Here is a 22,596-nt window from a genome sequence, read left to right on the forward strand (position 1 = left end):
ATGCCTGTTGTAGTCAATTCAAAAGCCATAATTTGAACTTGAATTAGTACATCTACAGCATGAAAGTGATAGATTTAATACTTTAGTTGTTGTTGTTGTTGGCACTCCGTCGCTTACGATGTCGAGGGTTCCAGTTGATCCAATCAATGGAACAGCCTGCTCGTGAAATTAACGTGCAAGTGGCTGAGCACTCCACAGACACGTGTACCCTTAACATAGTTCTCGAGGATATTCAGCGTGACACAGTGTGACAAGGCTGACCCTTTGAATTACAGGCACAACAGAAACAGGAAGAAAGAGTGAGAAAAAGTTGTGGTGGAAGAGTACAGTAGGGTTCGCCACCATCCCTCTGCCAGAGCCTCGTGGAGCTTTAGGTGTTTTCGCTCAATAAACACTCACAACGCCCAGTCTGGGAATTGAAACTGCGATCCTATGACTGCGAGTCCGCGGCCCTAACCACTAGGCCATTGCACCTCCACAAATACTTTAGTACAACCCATTAAATTGCTGTATGCTGAGATTGCATGACAGTTTTTAAGCTTTCTTAATTTGGATGAAAAAAAATTCCTTTTTTTATACATGCATTATAAAAAAATAAATAAAATAAACAACAGAACAAAAAGCAATAGAAAGGTCTTTTATCAAGTTGTCTGTTTATGAATGTATAAAGACAACAAATAAGGGGGTTTTTTTTATGGTTCTCATAGTAACCATAACGGTTGTATGTTTATCAAAAATGAAATAACTGGGTAAAGGCACATGGCTTAGTGGTTAGGGTGTTACACTCGCAGTTACAAGACTCTGGTTTCAATTCTCAGACAAAGTAGTGTGTTGTGTTCTTGAGCAATACACTTCATTTCACATTATTCCCGTTCGCTCAGGAGTAAATGAGCAACCCTGTGACAGACTGACACCTTGTTCAAAGAATATGTTATGATCTCAGCCATTTATACATGATGGAAACCAGATAACCAGCCCTATGGGCCCTAGGACTCAAGACTGTAATGTCCAGTGGTTGCTGATGATGAGGAAGATGAGGAGGGGAGGCAGACAAAAGGTTTATGATCTATGTAATACCTTTTTTGTTTCTAAAATACTATTTAGTGGAGTAGTTAAGAATGGCTCAGTGGTTAGAGCATTGGGCTCACAATCATGAGGTAGTGAGTTTGATTCCTGGATCAGGCTGTGTGTTGTGTTCTTGAGCAAGACACTTAATTTCACATTGCTCCAGGTTACTTAGCTGTAAAATGAGTTGCGACATCACTGTTGCCAAGCTGTATCAGCCTTTGCTTTTCCTGTGGATAACATTGGTGGTATAGAAAGGAGAGGCTGGTATGCATGGGTGACTGCTGGTCTTCCATAAACAACTTTGGCTGGACTTGTGCCTCGGACAGGAATTTTCTAGGTGCAATCCCATGGTCATTCATGACTGAAGGGTGTCTTTACCCTTTTATTCCTTAAAGGGTCGAAGTGGTCATGAATGTAGAATATTGGCTTGAAGATTATAAAGTGACTTGTTATACCACAGATCCTACTCACCCCACTGCCTATCATGGGTTTATCTTGACACAAGTTAAGAATTAATTTTTCTGACTGACATTAAACATGTACAAAGTTCATAGGGAAGTAATATGAACGAAGAGAAAATCAAAGAATATCAAAATAATCGCTCTCCCACATTGAAATAATTATATTGATAAGACATGAGTCAATGACAGAAATATTGAATTAGTAGTTTCTTAGATTTGACAGCTTAATGGATCCAATTTGAGGATGAAATTTATATGGGGCTGGTACTGGGTTAGACAAAGATTTTCTGTAGATCTGAATTTGTCACTGGACACCAATACATGTGAGAACTGATATATTTGAAGGCAGTGGGAGAAAAAAAATCCCTAAGAATGTATTTTTAATACATCATTAATATATATTGATATATTTTGCCTGCAACAAGCTGGCAGAACTATTAGCATATCAGAGACAAAATACATAGTGGCATTTCTTCCAGTTCTTTACATTTTGAGTTCAAATTCCACTGGGGCTGGCTTTGCCTTTCATCCTTTAAGAATTGATAAAATAAGTACCAGTTGAACACTGGGGTTGATGTAATCTACTAATCCCTCTCGTTAAAACTGCTGGTCCTTAGCCAAAATTTGAAACAATTTATTATTATTTCATCATGATCATTGTCAACATCATCCTCATGCATTTAATGTCCACTTTTCCATGCTTACATAGATCAGATGGAATTTTATTGAGGTGGTGTAGCAGAAGTGATTTACACGGTCACTATGTGTGAGGTGTTTTCGTTTTGACTCATGTAGGCTTAAATACTCGGATATCGGCTCCATGAGCCCTTTTCATTCCAGCAGATCACATGACAGTTTCCACAACAGTTCATTTTTTCCTTACGTGGGAAATTAATCACCAACTCTAAGAGCCTACTGATCTCAATAAGAACGACAATTTTCAACTGCTCTTGGTCTTTGGCACATGCCACTGACCACTTACAACTCTTCTCCAGCAACGATGTATCTGACACCAGCCAGTCTCTGCTTTCATCTCTACCAGATACCTGCCTACATCGTTGTTGTATGAACATCACATGACCAACAGACCAACAGCTGCCTCTACACACCACCAAACAGTATGTCGACGATGTCTACAAGATCTACAGTCCAGCCTAACCACAAAGTCTCTCACACATCCTTGTTGTAACCTGTTATGCTATTTTATTTCATGCATGGCAATCATTGTATTTTATAACAGAGAATAAATCATCGCTTACCCATTCATTTCATCTCAAGTTATCTATCATTTTTACATTTCCCTCATTAACCATCTTCATTATAGTGGGTTTTCTAAGACCACATGCCCTTCCTGTCACTAGTCCCCACCTGTTTCCAGGCAAGGAAATATTTCCCCATAACCTGATGTCAAATCAAGTAGACACAAATATATGCAAAGACACCTACACACACACACATACACACAACAGGCTTCTTTCAGTTTCTATCTACCATATCTGCTCACAAGGCTTTGGTCAGCTTGTGGCTATAGTAGAAAACACCTGCCCAAGGTGCCACATAGTGGAACTGAACACGAAACCATGTGGTTGGAAAGCAACCTTCTTACCACATAGCCATGCTTGTACCTATTTCTTTTGTTTAAAATCTTAAAATTTTCCTGATTTTTAAAGAGTTTTCCTGACAAGTAAAGATATTATTTTCATCATGATCATTATTTCAATTATTTTAATTAAACATTGATTGCAAATCCTTCCAGTGATTGATGTATACCAAGAATGGGCTGGTCCCTGTACATCTTTGGTGAATAACTTCAAGAAACTGAGGAATGAACTTAGTGATGACTTCTTGCGCTATGCTGTGGTAAGGTTATTTAATATTGCATTTTTGTTTTGGTGTTTTAATTTTATTTTCCTTAACATGCTTTTAAGCTATTTTAATTTTTTTTTAAAATCAAAATCAAGAAGTCTTAAAATTCTTATACAGTCCAAGGATGTAGGATCTATGGGTTGCACTAAAAAGTATTTAATTTGTTACATTTATACATTTATAGACCTACTTATGCAAAACTGATTCAAACTTTTGAATTTACTACAGCTAGCATTCTAGACTGTATCTTCTCCTTCTTCCTTCTCCTCTTCCCTTCCTCCTCTTTCCTCTGCCTCTTCCTCCCTTCTTCCTCTATTTCTTTCTCCGTTTCCCCCTCCTTTTCCTAGACCCCCATCTGCCTCCTCCCTTCCACATCACTTCTTCCCTTCTCCCCTCCTCCTCTTCCTTCTCCCCTCCTCCTCTTCCTTCTCCCCTCCTCCTCTTCCTTCTCCCCTCCTCCTCTTCCCCTTCTCATCCACTCCCACCACCACCACCACCACCACCACAACCACCCTCTCTTCTTCTTCTTCTTCTACTAAACTACCACCATCACCAACATTGTTTTAATGACAACTTTCCCATGCTTGCATGGGTCAGACAGCATTTATTGAGGCAAATTTTCTATAGCAGGATGGACATTTCTATTTCCAACCTTCATTTGTTTCCATGCAAGGTAATATTTTCCTCTGGCCAGACATGTTTTCACAAAATACATTTACATTAATCATGTAATGTCAACACAAGAAAACTGAAGCACACACACACACACACACACACGCACACAATTCAGATACTCAAGACATACATCTTCAGCAAAAAAATACGTCAGAGTACATTGGTAGATTTCCTTAAAGTTTTTTGCACGTTAGCAAGTTGTCTTACTTAACTGCAGTTTTTTTTTTTTTTTTTACTACCTCCCTAATACTAAACGTTATTTTGGAATGTACCCAAACATTTTAGCTGTTGCTGCATTTGTAAATTAAATATTTTCATTGAAATTATTAGATATATGAAGCAGTCATAAAGGGCATCATGTTTATTATACAGCTTCACTCAGGATAGTAAAAGAGGGTTTAATTGGACAATGTCAATTCTACAAGGTGTTCAAAAAGTTTCTCCACATTGAATGTTTTTCATCCTGACTCTCCAAGAGTCAGACTGTCCAAGAGTCAGACTGTCCAAGAGTCAGACTCTCCAAGATGTATTTCAAAACATGTTTAGAAGAGTCAACTTATGTACTGAAAATGAAGGATGACACTTTCAACACCACCTTATAAAGTCTTTTTAAAGTCTTGTAAAGTCTAATATATTCTTTTGTAGTCTTATATATTCTTTTGTAGTCTTATACCATCTTATAAATATTTATTTTGCAATGAAATACTTATTGCGGAGAGACTTTTTGAACACCTTGTAGTTTATTATCTTCCATCAACAATTAAAAATCCTACATTTTAAAGCCACTAAGAAATTCATTTAATTTATTTAATTAATTTATGTGCATAGTGACATCTAAAATTTTTGGGTATATGCCAAAATAATCTTTAGTATGGAAATTAAATGTTACTGGCACATCAGCAATTTAGACTTTTCTAGTGCGCTGTTTTCTTTACAAATGGCTGGAGATAACTTTCAACAGTAGCCCCTCACGAATTACAAAGAACATCTCTATGTAGTTAACTACTATAAATAAAAGTTAAATTTTCCTCAAATCACACTTACTTTCTTAAAAGAGAAGGGCCATATTAGATTATATGGCCCTAGATTCACAATGCTTGATAAAAATCAAAATTGAGATACAAAATATGAGATGGTCTTTGCTATAAATCTTTTGATCATAGATATGCTGAATCAAAGCTGATCTGAAGCTAAACAATACTAACATCAACTTCTCTCACTAAGTTGTGCAATAAACATGAAATTATAGTTGATCTTTTTTAAGGATCAATGCTCTGTCAGACTGTCTTTATTTCTATGTATTTAAATCATCATGAATCTCTTCTAAAAAAGAGGAAATTATATTTGTGACATCCTAGTAATGTGAACTGATACCCATAATTATATTTAGTGATCAAATAAACTAACTTAATTTTTCCCAACTAATCAGTGATTAGTGTGCTATTATATCAACAGGCATATCTGAATGACAATAGCAGTGACTACCTTGGTCACTCCAACAGCTGCTGCTGATCTGCTGTAACTAGGACTCACATAGCACACCTAATTTAACCAATTTCTGGTTTACTTTCATTGAAAATGCATGTCAGCTAGACTATAATATGATATATGTATGCACAAGTCTACTGAAGATCACTTGCATGCTTGTACACTTATTACAAGCACATACATGAATGTACTTTCATGTAGATATGCATGTACTTTCAACTAGCCTACTATGAGCAAATAGAGAATATTTTTTATTTATTTCATGTATATTATAGTATTAAACAGACTTTATAACTTTATTTTGTTTTTTATCTTTTGGTTGAATTTATATTTTCTTTGGAAAATTATGTATTAATCATCAACTTCTTAAACACTACATTAATCTCACCAATTCCAATCTCTGTTCCTAATAGTTGCAGCTTGAAGAGTTTCCAAGTTTCCTTCCCAATATTCACACAATCACAAATACCCATTCAGTTGACATAATCATCCATTCTGTTTAACAGATTTCAATATTTTCATAGAATTTATTACTAATATATTTCCTGTCATTGTTTTCAGGCAAAAGCTGATAGAATTGAGTCATTGGTGCTCTACAGGGGGAAGTGTAAGCCTTGTTTCCTTTTCTTTGCTGTAAGTATGGAGGGACACTCCCTGGGCATATGCTCTATTTTTTAGTTATAACTATGTAGCAAATATAATCTGAATTTTGTCTGTTATATGCAGTAGAAATAGTATTAAATTAAAATAGCCATCTGTGTGTCATAATTAATATAAATACATCGTTAAAAGGCAATTTACTTTGATATTCTTCCAGAAATAACATTTGTTAAGGGTTTGATGCATTTAAAACACAAAATACAAGGGGGTACCCCAAAGTAACCAGAAATGTTCTCTGTGGGACAAGCCCATTGTAGTTCAGGCTTCTGCCACTAGAAGCCACTTGATGTGACCCACAGGCATCAGTCTGCTGACCATCATCTTCGAGTGAAGTTGTACTGCCACATGCAGTGCTTTTCCCTTGTATGTCAATTTTGCAATCGCTGAAATGAAGGAACACTGTGCTTCCATGAAATTTTGTTTTCTGCCAGGAAAAACAGTGGCTGAAACTGTTATCATACTTCAAACAGCTCTCGAGAATGGTACCACGAGCAAAACACAAGTTTATGAGTAATTTCCACACTCTAGGAATGGTCACTTGTTGCTTGAGGACCAACCTCATTCAGGATGACCGTCGACCTCCCGAACTAATGAAAATATGAATATTCATGAACTGAGCAATTGACAAACTTGTTGATGTGATTGGTGTGTCCTGGAGCTCCTGCCAATGAAATTTGTGCAAAGAATTGCGAATGAAATGAGCTTCAGCAAAATTTGTGCCCCGCTTGCTCAAGGAAGATCAAAATCAGTCATGACTGAATGTGTGTCGTGAACTGAAAGAACAGTTGGAGGTTAATCTGGACCATTTTTTGGGAAGATCATCACTAGTGATAAAAGCTGGTGCTACAGAATTTGTAGATGCGAAAGAGGTAAAAAAAAAAACTGATGGAGGCATTAAAAGGCATCACTTCAAAAGAGTTCCAGCACTGCTTCTAACAGTGGAAAATGCCTGGACCAATGCATTGCTTCAAATGAAGAATACTTTGAAGACAATAAACGGGTAAACGTGTAAAGCTAAGTGAATTAAATAATATTGCACAATTCCAATTTCTTTTGGGTATCCCCTCGTATATCAGAGAGGAGGATGAAAATTGTCCTAGCAGAGTCTAGCAAGAACACCAGATATCCTTCTGATCACCAACCCATTAGTTACTTCATATAATATGCAGGGACATGATGAACCTATTCTAAAACCAAGTTATATACAGAAAAACTAAAAAACTATGTATATAGTATTTGTTATGCTATGTTTCTCTGTTATGATATGTTAATATACATATAATATACATTATATGATGTTACAATTTGTATAATATATAATATGTCAAATTATCTTGTTAGGGTGGAGTGTTGGTTAATGTTATAAGAGGAGCACAATACCCATTGATAAGAAGTACCATTATCGATGAGTTGGCACAAGAGCACAAAGTACTGGATGGAGAAGCTCGCAGAGTAAAGGTTTGTATTAGTTTACTAATCTATAGAGAATCACAGTTGGTTTATATGCTTTTGACTGTCATACGAACTATTAGTAGTTCATAATATGTCACCAATAACATACTGTGTAAGGGGCCAAGACACAAATTTGAATCCTTTAGCATTTAACTGGCCATATCAAGCCAGAATATTCTACCTGTTTTATATTTAAAATAGCTAGATCTGGTTTCTCGCACCTACCATACAATGTCATTTTAAAAACAAACAATCACATCATTGAAATCTCAAAACTATAAGATAATGTATGATTAATTCAAAACAATTTGAATAAATAAACATTATATTTGAATAATTGGAATGCTAAAGGGTTAATAGGCCCTTTTGCAGCTGGCTGTAAACTGGCAGTAAAAGAATTTACTCTATTCTTCCAGTAACTGACAAAATACAATGATACATATATCACTATATGATCAGTGAGTTGTGGGGAGCATCATTTTGTGCAGCCACTGACAGAATGTAGAAGCAGTAAAAGTTGTGTGATGACGATATTCACCTCACAACCATGTGACTCCTGTAGAGAAAACAGAGGCATTAGGAGGAAGGCAGTGGATTGGGGGTCGCTATGAATTTATAATAAGGGTGACCATACAATCAACTAGGAATGCCAGCTTTGTCGTTGTTTCACTCAAATGATGATAAGTATGGAATATCAATATTCATGTATGTTTACATATTAACACTCACAAGCATCTGATTCCACCCCTCCCCCTACTTCCTCATTTAATGCATAAAACATACATGAATTAGATCTTCCTAAGATTAGTGGATCATATAGGAAACTTTTCAATAAGCATAAATAAAGGATCTTGTTCAGCTGTGCACCAAATGGAAAAGAAAAGTATTAGTCAATACTCCAAAACTGTAAACAGAGCCATGATGCTAATGTAGGGTTTACAGTGAATTCCCAGTGAATAGTCAATGCAATGCAGAAGCTGTGGTCTACAAAGCAAAAAATAGCCTTGACGAATATGAATAGGATGATGTATATACAAAAATATGTCATAACACTGGAGAGCTCCTTAAGGCTAGGCTGAATAATCACAGACTCTCTTTTATAATAATCACAAACCCAGGGAAGATGTAATATCATAACTTTAACCTGCTATGCATGGTAATTAAAAAAGGGTGCAATGTTGTATAACATCACATGGAGATTACCAGAATGATCTAGGCTGTATCTTAATGGAAGCAGGAGATGCAGGCTCTGCTTGACAGAGAAGAGAACTGTTCTAAGATATCCATGTAATGTGGGACTGGAGAGTAATACATACATAACCTTCACATTTCATTCATGGCAAACACCAGTCCATGGGGAATAACTCTTCCTGTCTTCTTCCTTCTCCAAAACATTTTTTTTACTAGATTTTGTTCCACCCTTTTGCCACCACTGAATCAAACTAGAGTCTATGCACTTCCATGCAAAAGAAGTTTTATGCTCATAGACAGCATGTCTGAAGACACTTCAATATTGTTTAGTGGCAATATTCAGCACTAAGTCAACAGTAACATTCTGGCCAGTTATATGCCATAGACAATAATATTTTACTTAATGGTATAAAAATATACCTGCTCTGTTACTTAAATTGAGTGTGCTTCTATTTCTGACATATGGACAACTAACTGATGATTTGTGTGTGTGTGTGTGTGTATGTGTGTGTGTGTGTACACATAACGTACACAAATCATCAGTTGCATGTGTGGGGGGGGGGGTATGCTAAAGAGACGACATTGTGTGGGTATAACTAGAATTCTCCTACTGACATCGATACAGAATAAAAATATATTCTTACAAGCTACTAACATTTACTCAGTACCTCATATTGTGTAATGATTTACATGTTTCCTGCTCTTGTTTTAAAAATCTGCAAGATTATTGATAAAGAACTCCCATTCGTAAAAGAACCATCAGAATCTGAAGAGGAAGAAAGTGAAGTTGAAGGTGATAATCACTTCTAAACATTTTTTGGTTTCCTTTTCTTTTTTGCCTTTTTTTTTGTTTTACTTCATTTTGTTTATGTTATTTTTTTACTTCAGTTATTGTTTGAGCATGGGTTGGTTGAGTCTTCAAATTTTGACATTTACTGAAATGAATTACTGTTGTTTTTATTTTTCATCATCATCATTATCATTGTTTAACGTCCGCTTTCCATGCTAGCATGGGTTGGACGATTTGACTGAGGACTGGTGGACCAGGTGGCTACACCAGGCTCCAATCTGATTTGGCAGAGTTTCTACAGCTGGATGCCCTTCCCAATGCCAACCACTCCAAGAGTGTAGTAGGTGCTTTTACGTGCCACCGGCACAAGGGCCAGTCACACGGTACTGGCAACGGCCACGCTCAAAATGGTGTATTTTATGTGCCACCCACACAAGAGCCAGTCCAGGGGCACTGGCAATGATCTCGCTCGAAAATCCTTACACATGTCACGGGCACAAGTGCCAGAAAGGCGACGCTAGGCACAGGTGCTATCCCGATTTCGCTTTTGCTTGCCCCAATAAGTCTTCACAAGCTGAGTTACGTGTCCAATGAAGGAGACGACGTAGAATTACTCAGCACTACAAAGTGCAGGGTCCAATTGGAGAATTGTTAGTGGGGTCCTCTACTCTACAAAAGCTGGAGATTGGCGTGTTACGCCTTGTGTAATATGCCTGTCTCAGTCATAAAGTATTGAGAGCTTGAGACTCCACCATTAGCTACAATGATATACTAAAAATTCATCATAGTGTCCTCTGCTTGAGCATGTGTGCAAGGCTCTCTCTTGGCATGGGACCCAATTTGAACAAATTTGTCTAGTTGATTTAAAACCTGCCCTGCTGATGAATGACTTGTCAAATTACTTGTAGTGGATTTGAAACCATAAACCACTTTTAGTATTCATTACTACAACCATTCAATCATTATATCTTTCCATGCTATTGTTGCTATTATTTTCAATGAAATTCAAACTTCCAGGAATATTTCTTGTTACAGTACAGTTTGTGTTACAGTACTGCTCCTGTACAGTCCATGTTACAGTACAGTGTATGTTATAGTATTCTTTGTTACAGTATAGTGTATGTTACAGTATAGTTTATGTCACTTTACTATTTATGTTACAATACAGTTTATGTTACAGTAACAGTATATGTTACAACATTATAGGACAAAGTATATCAAAGTACAGTTTGTGTTACAGTAAAGTTTATGTTGATAGTAGAATGTATATTTCATTGTAGATTATGCAACATTACAGTATAGTGTACAGTGCATATTACAAGACAGTCTATGTTACTACATATCTTATATCAATATTAGAGTACAGCTTTTATTACAGTATGGTTTATGTTATAGTACAGTTTATGTTACTATACAGAGTATATTTACAGGACAATCTATGATGCTCTATAGCTTATAATACAGCACAGTGTAGTTGTATGTGTTATAGTACAGTTTATATTATTTTACTATTTATGTTACAGTACAATGTATGTTACAAGACAGTCTGTGCTGATTTAGGTTATATAACAGTACAGTATGTTACTGTACAATTTATGTTACATGGACCATTTATGTTACTGCAAAGTTTGTGTTACAGTCCATGTTACAGTAAACATTTCCTCTCAAACAAACAAACAAGTGCAAAATTATTTTTCTTAAATTTTATTCTTCTATTTATAAATTTTTCCAAAAGAGCTACCTGACGAAGTTACTGTTGCTATTATTAAACCTGATGCTGTGCAGGATGGGCAAGTGGAGACTATTATCAAAATGGTAAGTTACCCAGCATCTGTCTTGCTATCAATTGTAGTGCCATCTGCTTTAAGAGTTCCAGCTTCCTACTTGCCATCTATTCGTGTATGGTTGTGTGGTTAAGCACTTTGCTTCACAAACCACATTGTTTCATGTTCTATCCCACTGAAAGGTACTTTGCATAAGTCCCTTCTAACATAGATTTGGTTCCACCAAAAGCCTATAAATGGAGTTTGGTAGGAAGAAATTGTGTTTAAGTTTCTATCATCATTAGTTGTCTGCTCTTTCATGTTGTGCTAAAATCATCACATGTGTGTGTGTGTGTGTGTGTGTGTGTGCGCGCGCGCACACACACACACACACTCTCTCTCTTTCTCTCTCTCTTTCTCTCTCTCTTTCTCTCTCTCTCTCTCTCTCTCTCTCTCTCTGCTTCACTCCTGTTCTCCTTCGCTTATAGGGGTCTTTTTAAGTCCTTTAGTCTTGTAAGCAACTTCGCTAGTGCAGTAAAAAAAAAGAAGAAGAAATGATAGAAAAATACCTACTAAGTACACTTTGTAACTTGGTTGATGAAAGGAAGAGCTTCCAACCATAGAAACCATTCCAAAACACATTGGAGCACACTGCAATCCTTCAACTCATCAAATCCACCTGTTCAACTGTCCAATCCATGCTTGCATAGAAAGTATGTTTAATGATGATGACAACGACGACGATGGAGATGATGTTACACACACACACACACACACATACATTCACTGTAGGCACTATTACGGCTCTGTGTTTGTTTAAGATGTTTGTATCGCAAACACATTGTTTAGGCTTCAGTTCTCCTGCTCACCACTGAGGGCAAGAGTTTTCTACAATAACCTTAGGTCAACCAAGTCCCTGTGCATGAATTTGGTTTGGTTAATGGAAACTGAAAAAAATTGTATTCTGTGTGTGTGTGTGTGTGTGTGTGTGTGTGTGTTTAAATGTGAGAGTTTCCTTATCTTGACATCATGTGCTAACTCTAAACAAACTATTTCTATAGTAGTTTTGTTTGTATGCAATCTTCCATGAAAACATGTTGTGCTGCTAGTGTTCAAAAGACTAGGGAAAATATCTTACTCAGAAACAGGCAAGGGTTGGTAACCAGAATAGAATCAGGCAGTAGAAAATTTTCTTCAATGAATTTTACCTGATCTATTTATATTATAATATATCATCATCATCATCATCATCATCATGGTTTAACGTCCGCTTTCCATGCTAGCATGGGTTGGACGATTTGACTGAGGACTGGCAAGCCAGAAGGCTGCACCAGGCTCAAATCTGATCTGGCAGAGTTTCTACAGCTGGATGCTCTTCCTAACGCCAACCACTCCGAGAGTGTAGTGGGTGCTTTTACGTGCCACCGGCACGAGGGCCAGTCACACGGTACTGGCAACGGCCACACTCAAAAGGTGTTTTTTATGTGCTACCTGCATGGGAGCCAGTCCAGCGGCACTGAAACTATGATGATAATGATAACAGATATACAACAATATTATAAAATGCTGAATCATATTACTAAGTTCTTTTGTTTGCTGCACTACAGAATATATTTGCAAATTTTAGCTATAACTCTATGTAATAGACAGAGATAAACATGTCTTTATATTCAGTATCATTGTGAAGATAAAAAAGAGGTATTAACTGGACCAGTTTCAGTTCTATGTTGGGATTTCATCAGTAGCTGAATATGAGCATTCTTCTTTAACTGTCAACAGAGATTCTCCTTTTAACATACTATTGCTAAGGGCTTCAGTATATTGGATGGCACTAGCACTACCACCACAACCATCGCCATCACCACAACCATTACTATCATTATCAACACAACCAACACCACCACTCCATCACTACCATCATTGTCACCATCGCCATCATCATATCCACAACCGCAACCACAAGACAGCCGCCGCCTTCTTTTCCTCCTTCTCTTTCTTTTGGTTATAGTATCTAAAATTTCACCTGAGAATTTTTCAATTTCCAGATGGAAGCTGAAGGGGTTGAAATTGTGGCCAATGTGAAGAAATTACTCACAGAAGAAACTGCCAGAGAGTTCTATCAACATTTGTCAGAAGAGGTGAGAGGAATATCTGTTTTTATGTCTTCTTCAAACAAGAAAAAATTAAATCTTCCAGAACAAAAGAAAACATTCTTGATATAAAAAAAAAACAAAGAAATACACAACAAAAAAATGTGCATAAAGAGAAAAAAAGATACAAAATTGATTAATGATGCTACCAAAAAGGTAAGTTTAATGTAATGGAAATACTAAATGACTACGTTAATCCACCTATGTTACCTATGATTTACCATTAATCCACTGTGATTTGTCATTAATTCACTTTTGATAACTCATGATTTGTTATTTATCCATCTATAGCTACCTGTTATTTATTATTAATGCACCAGTTGTCTCTGTAATTTGTCATTAATCCACTTGTAGCTACCTGTGATATTTGTCATTAATCCACCTATGGCTACCCTTGATTTATCATTAATCTGTCTGTAGCTACCTATGATTTATCATTAATCTGTGTATAGCTACCTGTGATTTGACATTAATTTATCTATAGCTACCCATGATTTATTATTAATCTATTTGTTGCTATCCATGATTTATCATTAATCCAGCTGTAGCTACCCATGATTTATCATTAATCCATCTATAGCTACCTCTGATTAATCATTAATCCACCTATAGCTACCTCTGATCTATCATTAATCCATCTGTAGCAACCCATGATTTATTGTAAATTTGTCTGTAGCTACCTATGATTTATCATAAATCTGTCTTAGCTACCTCTTGTTTGTCATTAATCCATGCGTAGCAATGTATGATTTATCCACTTTTACTTGTCTAATATTTTAGATCTACTAGCTAACTTCCAAATACACATGTCATAATGGTGTGTAGGAAGTGTTGTAATCTCAGTTGCTTATACACCATAGAAACCAGATTAATCTCTGGTCTTATGAATCTCAGAGCTCACAATTTAGACTTGAGTCTAAATAATATATCTGTTAATGTGTTTTACATTGAAGCCAGTAGAGTAAAGTGTTAGACTAACTGCCTTAAAGTATTCAATCTTAACCCTACATTCAAAGTTCAAATCATTCTGGTACTGACATCATCATCCATCCTTCTGACAAGTCAATAAAATATGTAATGTTAATAAGTTATTTAGTTGTTTATGCTCATTCCCCAGCACATTTCTGTCAAAGAAATCACTAATATTGATGTGAAATATTGGCACAAGGCCAACAATTTCGGGGGAGGGGTAAGTCAATTGCATTGACTCCAGTGCTCAACTGGTACTTATTTTATCAACCCCCAAAAAGATGACAGACTAAGTTGACCTCAGCAGAATTTGAACTTAGAACATGAAGATGGCCGAAATGCCACTAAACATTTTGTCCAATGTGCTAATGATTGTGTGCCAGCTTACCACCTTAAAGAAATTATTAATATCACTGGGAACAAAAAGGTGGCAAACTGGCAGAATCATTACCACGTTGGGCAAAATGCTTCGCAGCATTTTGTCCATTTTTATGTTCTGAGTTCAAATTCCACCAAGGGTGACTTTGCCTTTCATCCTTTCAGGGTCAGTAAAATAAGTACCAGTCAAGCACTGGGGGTTGGTGTGATCAACTTAGCCTCTCTCCCAAATTTACAGGCCTTGTGCCAAAATTTGAGCCAATACACCTTATGATTTGTGTTCTTACTGTGTAAGAGGTTGAATATGGGCAAAACCAGAGGGATGCTGGGCAAAATACCTTGTGGTATTTAGTTAAATCCTTTTATAGTCTAACTTCAAACTCTACCATGGTTAACTTCTCCTTTCATACTTCTGAAGGAGTTAGAGAAATAAATCTATTGCCCTATTTTTTCCCAACCCTGTCATTAATCCTTTCTTTCTTCCCTCTTTCTTATCATCCCTCATCCCTCTACCAAGGATCATCATCCACTCTTCTTTTGTGTTTTACTTTATTTACAGAGGCCACTTTAGGGCCCTAACCTTATAAGTTACAAGGCAATCATCACTTGTGCTGGTGCTATATAAAAAGCACTCGACACACTCTGTAAAGTGGTTGGCACTTCAGAGGGCATCCAGCTATAGAAACCATACAAAAGTTGTAGGTGGTGCATGACACAGTCTTCCAAATCATTAGACCCTATCAAATGGAAGCTAGACATTAAATGATGGTGCTGATGATGACAATGACAATGGCGATGACAATGGTGATGATGTCGACTACGATGACGATGACAACGATGATGATGCACTACAAATCAATTGAATTGTCCATAGCTGTTCTTATCAACTCATAGTCTTGTCTTGTTCCTTTGAGTCCAACGCATTACCCATTTTAACATCTTCACCTGGTCTTCAGGCTGCCTCTACTAGAGTACCTGTAGTAGTGTTTCCTTCTGTTGAAAGTTTCCCTCTCTACCCATACCTTTTTTCTGCACACATTGACCTCTAAGGCAATGTTTAGGAATGGCAATCGTCCACTTCAGCCTTCCCAGTCTAGGAGGGCATCTAACACAGGTGATTGGCATAAGCGTTATGGGTCCCTTAGGCTTTAAAAAAAAATGACTTCCCAGGCCACTCTTTCGTTCAGTGGAACTTGCTGTAAATATTATCTTCCCTTTATTTGCAGCCATTTTATGAAGACTACATCCAGTTCATGACTAGTGGCCCCTGTCATGTATTAGTACTAAAGAAGAAAAATAATGAAAAAGGAATCGTCTATGAATGGAAAGAAAAACTGGGACCCGTTACTGTTGAGGAAGCTAAAGAGTCCGCTCCCAATAGGTCAAATATCAGTTTCATAATTTTCTTTTAAACTGTTAAATATTTTCCTCACATTTATATATTTACTGATATATATATACAGTAGAACCTTGCAGTACGAGTGCACCATTGTACAAGTAATTTACTGTATCAGCCGAGGCTTGTGTGAATTTTTGTCTTGAAGTACAAGTAGAAATCCATAGTATCAGCGAGTTTCATACAAGCAACCGCTAGTCAGCATGGAGCTCGCACATATGCTCTCCCAACAAGTGCAGCCTCTGCTCACTCAGTCCAAGCATTTATGTATATATATATATATGTATATATATATCTATATATATGTATATATATATGTATATATATGTGTATATATATATATATATATATATATATATATATATATATTATTGTAAAGTCTGGTAATTAGTCATATATTAATTAATATCGATTAATTATCAGTAGGCCAGCACATCTAAAGAATCAAAGAGATTCAGAAATATTATCTGCAATCTCAGGGGATTAAGGTACATTTAAAAAAATAACGTCGACCACTAACGTGGACAATTGATAGCGCATCAATTGTCCACGTTAGTGGTCAACGTTATTTTTTAAAATATATATATATATATATATATATACTCTGTAATCATCAGCATCATTTAACATCCACTGTCCATGGCCAGCATGGACAGTAAATGTTAAATGAGGATGATTTATTCATTCATTCACCTACTTATTTGTTTGATTGTTTATTTTATTTTGTATTTCATTTGCAAGATTCTGGATGTGAACTCATGTGTTGAAAATATTTTATTGTATATTGGAAGGGTCATTGTGCCAATAATAATGCACACATACACACACACTTGTTCTATTTCACTTTCTAAAAAAAAAATATTATTAGTCAGTTGGTTAACCATGTAATCAATTGATTAATTTATTGTTTGATTAATCATGCAGTCAATCAATCAATCAAAATCAGCCAGATTTGTCAAAGCCCTTTTGCTGTCATTTGCAACCTCATCAACGACATGCCCAGACAAGCATGTATGCTTACACATACGCATATGTACACACATTCCTTTGCAGGCAATTACTCAGATATGCACAGATGCTCCAGATATTCACGTATTCCACAGATATGCATACACTGAGAATAAACTGTTGTTCAAAACTATAAAGCCAGAACACTGTCCATTTTTTTTTTCTGGCAAAATATACTACTCAAATTCATAAAACTTGCCTCTATATAGGAAATGGAATAGAAGAAGGCATTGCAACATTCAAATTTATTGAAACCCAAAAATAAAATAGATAATGATTCAAAATAACATACAGAGCCCCTGTTCAAAACTATAATGCCAGGTTGAATAATGTTGCAAAAAAATGATGCAAATTGAGGAAATTATGATATATTTCAATGATATTCTCATGCAATACATCAACAATACTGTGTTTGACCACCACCTCATGCTTCCAATCAACTTCTGCAGTAGATCAAGTGGAAGCTCTTTCCAGGCCTTCTTTATTGCTATTTTGAGTTCATCATCATCATCATCATCGTTTAACGTCCGCTTTCCATGAACCAGATGGCTACACCAGGCTCCACTCTGATTTGGCAGAGCTTCTACAGCTGGATGCCCTTCCTAACGCCAACCACTCTGAGAGTGTAGTGGGTGCTGTTACGTGCCACTGGCACGAAGGCCAGTCAGGCAGTACTGGCAACGGCCACGCTCAAAATGGTGTATTTTACGTGCCACCTGCACAAGAGCCAGTCCAGCGGCACTGGCAACGATCTCGCTCGAAAGTCTTTACACGTGCCAGAAAGGCAACACTGGGCACAAGTGCCATGACGATTTCGCTTTCGCTTGCCCCAACAGGTTTTCGCAAGCCGAGTTTCGTGTCTAATGAAGGAGACAACGTTGACATGGGTGCCAGTCGTCGAACAGATGAATACTGCTTGCCTTCGCTGTACACAATATTTGTGAAATATTCGCTGCCATTCTCTATAGGATTAAGGTCAGGACTTCTTGCTGGCCATGGCATAACTTCAATCACAATTGCATGCAAGAAATCCAAAGTTGCCTTTGCTTTATGAATAGGAACGTTGTCCTGTTGAAATATGAAGTTCTTGCTACAAAGCCTTCTTCCATCTTCATCAATGTCACTCCTGTCCAACATATTGATGTATCACATGGCATTGAAATGACCATCCATAATGACAGGTGGCAGCTTCCCATTGGCAGACATTGTTCCCCACACCATAAGATATCCTCTGCTGTTCTGCCACTTGAAATAAGTTTAATTTTGTATGCATTTATCGGCCCAGTAATACTTATAGCCATTTTGGCCATCCAAATTCCATTTTCTCTCATCAGAGAACAAAACCCTGACCTATTCATCACCCCACATCTGATGCTGCCAAGCAAACTCCAATCTAACGGCTTTGTGGGAAGGGGACAATAACAGACGTCCTAGCCACCTCTTCAGGTGGCAGTCATGGTTCAAAATCACTCTTCTTATGGTGGATGTTGAGGCTCCTACTCCTGCTGATGCCTTGATTTTGGAAACAGAAGAACAGTGTGACTTCTTCATAGCTGTGACAATGGCCCTTTCATCCCTTTCTGATGAAGCCTATAGACGTCCACCAACATGAATACTGTTGTAGCTATCAACATCTTTCAGAAAATTGTCCACTGGTGTTTTGCTTTACTGAATCTTTTCGGCAATCTTCCAGTTACTCATTCCTTCCACTTTCAGTGCAAGAATCTTCCTTTGCTCAATTTTGGAAAGCTTTGTAGTTTTAGGCATACTGGAAATTTAATCTGGATCACAGTGAATACATCATCATCATCATCATCATCGTTTAACGTCCGCTTTCCATGCTAGTATGGGTTGGACGATTTGACTGAGGACTGGTGAAACTGGATGGCAACACCAGGCTCCAGTCTAATTTGGCAGAGTTTCTACAGCTGGATGCCCTTCCTAACGCCAACCACTCAGAGAGTGTAGTGGGTGCTTTTACGTGTCACCCGCACGAAAACGGCCACGCTCGAAATGGTGTCTTTTATGTGCCACCCGCACAAGCCAGTCCAGGTGCACTGGCAACGATCTCGCTCGAAAATCCTACGGGAGCCAGTCAGGCGGTACTGGCAACGGCCACGCTCAAAATGGTGCATCTCATGTGCCACCCGCACAAGAACCAGTCCAGGGGCACTGGCAACGATCTTACTTGGCTTGCCGGGTCTTCTCACACACAGCACATTTCCAAAGGTCTCGGTCAGTAGTCATCGCCTCGGTGAGGCCCTGTGTACGAAGGTCTTGCCTCACCACCTCAGCCCAGGTCTTCCTGGGCCTACCTCTTCCACGGGTTCCCTCAACTGTTAGGGTGTGGCACTTTTTCACGCAGCTATCCTCATCCATTCTCACCACATGTCCATACCAGCGCAATCGTCTCTCTTGCACACCACAACTGATGCTTCTAATGTTCAGCTTTTCTCTCAAGATACTTACACTCTGATGGGTATTCACATTGACATTACACATCCAACGGAGCATACTGGCTTCATTCCTTGCGAGCTTATGTATGTCCTCAGCAGTTACAGCCCATGTTTCACTGCCATGTAGCATGGCTGTTCGTACGCATGCGTCATACAGTCTGCCTTTTACTCTGAGTGAGAGTCCCTTTGTCGCCAGCAGGGGTAAGAGCTCTCTAAACTTTGCCCAGGCTATTGTTATTCTAGCAGCTACATTTTCAGCGCACCCACCCCCACTACTAACTTGTTCGCCCAGATAGCGGAAGCTATCGACTACCTCTAGTTTTTCACCCTGGAATGAGATAGAAGTTGTTTCCTGTTTGTTTACAGTCTTTATTGCACCTGAACATCTGCCACAAACAAAAACTAACTTCCTAGTTAACCTGCCTTTGATGTTGCTGCACCTCTTATGTGTCCATAGCTTGCACCGGGTACATCTTATAGAGTTACTACCTACTCCTTTTCTACATACTGAGCAGGGCCATCTACCTGAAGGGGTTTGTGTTTTATCTACCTTCCTACTTATTAGGATTTTGGTTTTAGCTAGGTTGACTCTAAGGCCCTTCAATTCTAGACCTTGCTTCCACACCTGAAACTTCTCCTCTAGTTCTGATAGTGACTCCGCAATTAGGGCAAGGTCATCAGCATAGAGGAGCTCCCAGGGGCAACCTGTCTTGAACTCCTCTGTGATTGCCTGGAGGACTATGATAAATAAGAGGGGGCTGAGGACGGAACCTTGGTGGACCCCTACCTCTACCCGGAATTCATTGCTGTACTCATTTCCAACCCTCACCTTACTGGCAGCATCTCTGTACATGGCTCGCACAGCTCTCACTAACCATTCTTCTATCCCAAGTTTCCTCATTGACCACCAGATAAGGGATCGGGGGACCCTGTCAAAGGCTTTCTCCATGTCAACGAAAGCCAGGTACAGAGGTTTATCCTTAGCTAGGTATTTCTCCTGCAACTGTCTCACTAGAAATAAGGCATCAGTAGTGCTTTTACCTGGCACGAACCCAAACTGCATCTCATCTAAATTGATTCGCTCCCTAATTAGTTGGGCTATGACCCTCTCTGTAACTTTCATAACCTGATCTAACAGCTTGATGCTTCTGTAATTATTTGTATCTAAAGCGAGTCAAATATTTTTTGAAACATTCTGGAAGGAATTGAAAATGTATTAGTGGCTTTATAGTTTTGAAGTGTTGGTTTGCTAGGAAAAATGGGAAAATCAGGTTTTGTAATGTGATAATAAAGGTACAAGGTTTGTTTACATTTCAAAGTATTCATGAAATACCTATTTACAATGTATTATGCCCATTAGTCCACTTAAATATGGAGTTAAATTTCTAAATAACTTTAGAAAAACTGTGGCTTTATAATTTTGAATAGGAATTTGCATACACAGGTCTCAGAAACATACAGATGATACATACACATGCCTCAGACAGATCTGCTTATATATTCCAGGTAGAAGTATTTTATATGTCTCAAATGCACACATACTTAATATCTAGACACAGCTGCTTTCTTAAACACAAACTATATACACAGACATAAATGCACACAAGATATGCAGACAATTGAAAGTGAATCTTTACTGTAAACCTTATCTCCTTTTTTTGATTACAGTTTGCGTGCCAAATTTGGATCTAGGGGGTTCATGAATGCTTTGCATGGGAGTGATAGTCAATCATCAGCTATGAGGTAAATATCTTTGCATTATAATACATTTCAGTACACTTTTTAGTCAGAGTTTGCTTAGATTAACTATTCAGTAAATTGCTGCTGGTGGTGTTGATGAGGAATGTGGAGGTGATATGTTGTTATTGGAGGTGCAATGGCCCAGTGGTTAGGGCAGCGGACTCGCGGTCGTAGGATCGCGGTTTTGATTCCCAGACCAGGCGTTGTGAGTGTTTATTGAGCGAAAACATCTAAAGCTCCACGAGGCTCCAGCAGGGGATGGTGGCGAACCCTGCTGTACTCTTTCACCACAACTTTCTCTCACTCTTACTTCCTGTTTCTGTTGTGCCTGTAATTCAAAGGGTCAGCCTTGTCACACTGTGTCACGCTGAACATCCCCGAGAACTACGTTAAGGTAACACGTGTCTGTGGAGTGCTCAGCCACTTGCATGTTAATTTCACGAGCAGGCTGTTCCGTTGATCGGATCAACTGGAACCCTCAACATCGTAAGCGACGGAGTGCCAACAACAACTTGTTATTGTTGTGGTTGCTTACCCACCAATGTTAGCCCCTATTAACAGGCCTTTCATCAAAGCATTCCAGCTTTATCCATATCTTTACTATTAAATGTCATTTTAAACAAAAATTTTGTTAATTTTTCTTGATTATTTCAGAGAACTTGGGTTTTTCTTTCCTCAGTTAAGTAGCAAATTATCTCACAGAAAATCCAAGACCATTGAAAGAACACTTGCTATTATTCGTCCTGATGCTTATATATTATACAAAGGTATTGTTATCAGCTCCTGTCTTGCCACAATGTGCTAACATGTCAACATTTCCAACATTTTACCTAATTGAGAATTAACCCTTTTATAGGTGCAGGTGTAGATGTGTGGTATGAAGCTTGCTTCCCAACCACATGGTTCTGGGTTCAGTTCTTCTGCATGGCATCTTGGACAAGTGTCTTCTACTATAGCCTCAGGCTGACCAAAGCCTTGTGAGTGGATTTGCTAGAGGGACATTGAAAAAAGCCCATATGTATATACATATGTATGTGTGTCTTTGTGTCTGTGTTTGTCTCCCCCATCACTGATAGACAACTGGT

The 22,596-nt window shown here is 37.9% G+C and overlaps 1 protein-coding gene across 4 annotated transcripts in view; it reads left to right on the plus strand.

Annotated features, from left to right (window-relative positions):
- The window catches only part of LOC106868177 (thioredoxin domain-containing protein 6), a 56,467-nt gene that overhangs the window by 9,791 nt on the left and 24,080 nt on the right, over positions 1-22,596 (plus strand). For all 4 annotated transcript variants that reach the window (XM_089347291.1, XM_089347290.1, XM_089347289.1 and 1 more), the window contains 9 exons: positions 3,286-3,389; positions 6,120-6,191; positions 7,560-7,676; positions 9,585-9,654; positions 11,387-11,466; positions 13,460-13,552; positions 16,138-16,292; positions 21,440-21,514; positions 22,166-22,278. In XM_089347291.1, the coding sequence (XP_089203417.1) occupies positions 3,286-3,389; positions 6,120-6,191; positions 7,560-7,676; positions 9,585-9,654; positions 11,387-11,466; positions 13,460-13,552; positions 16,138-16,292; positions 21,440-21,514; positions 22,166-22,278 (879 nt within the window). The remainder of the gene's footprint in view (positions 1-3,285; positions 3,390-6,119; positions 6,192-7,559; positions 7,677-9,584; positions 9,655-11,386; positions 11,467-13,459; positions 13,553-16,137; positions 16,293-21,439; positions 21,515-22,165; positions 22,279-22,596) is intronic.

The sequence above is a fragment of the Octopus bimaculoides genome, chromosome 2 (assembly GCF_046866305.1).
Source record: "Octopus bimaculoides isolate indiv1 chromosome 2, ASM4686630v1, whole genome shotgun sequence".
Taxonomy (NCBI): Eukaryota; Metazoa; Mollusca; class Cephalopoda; order Octopoda; family Octopodidae; genus Octopus; species Octopus bimaculoides.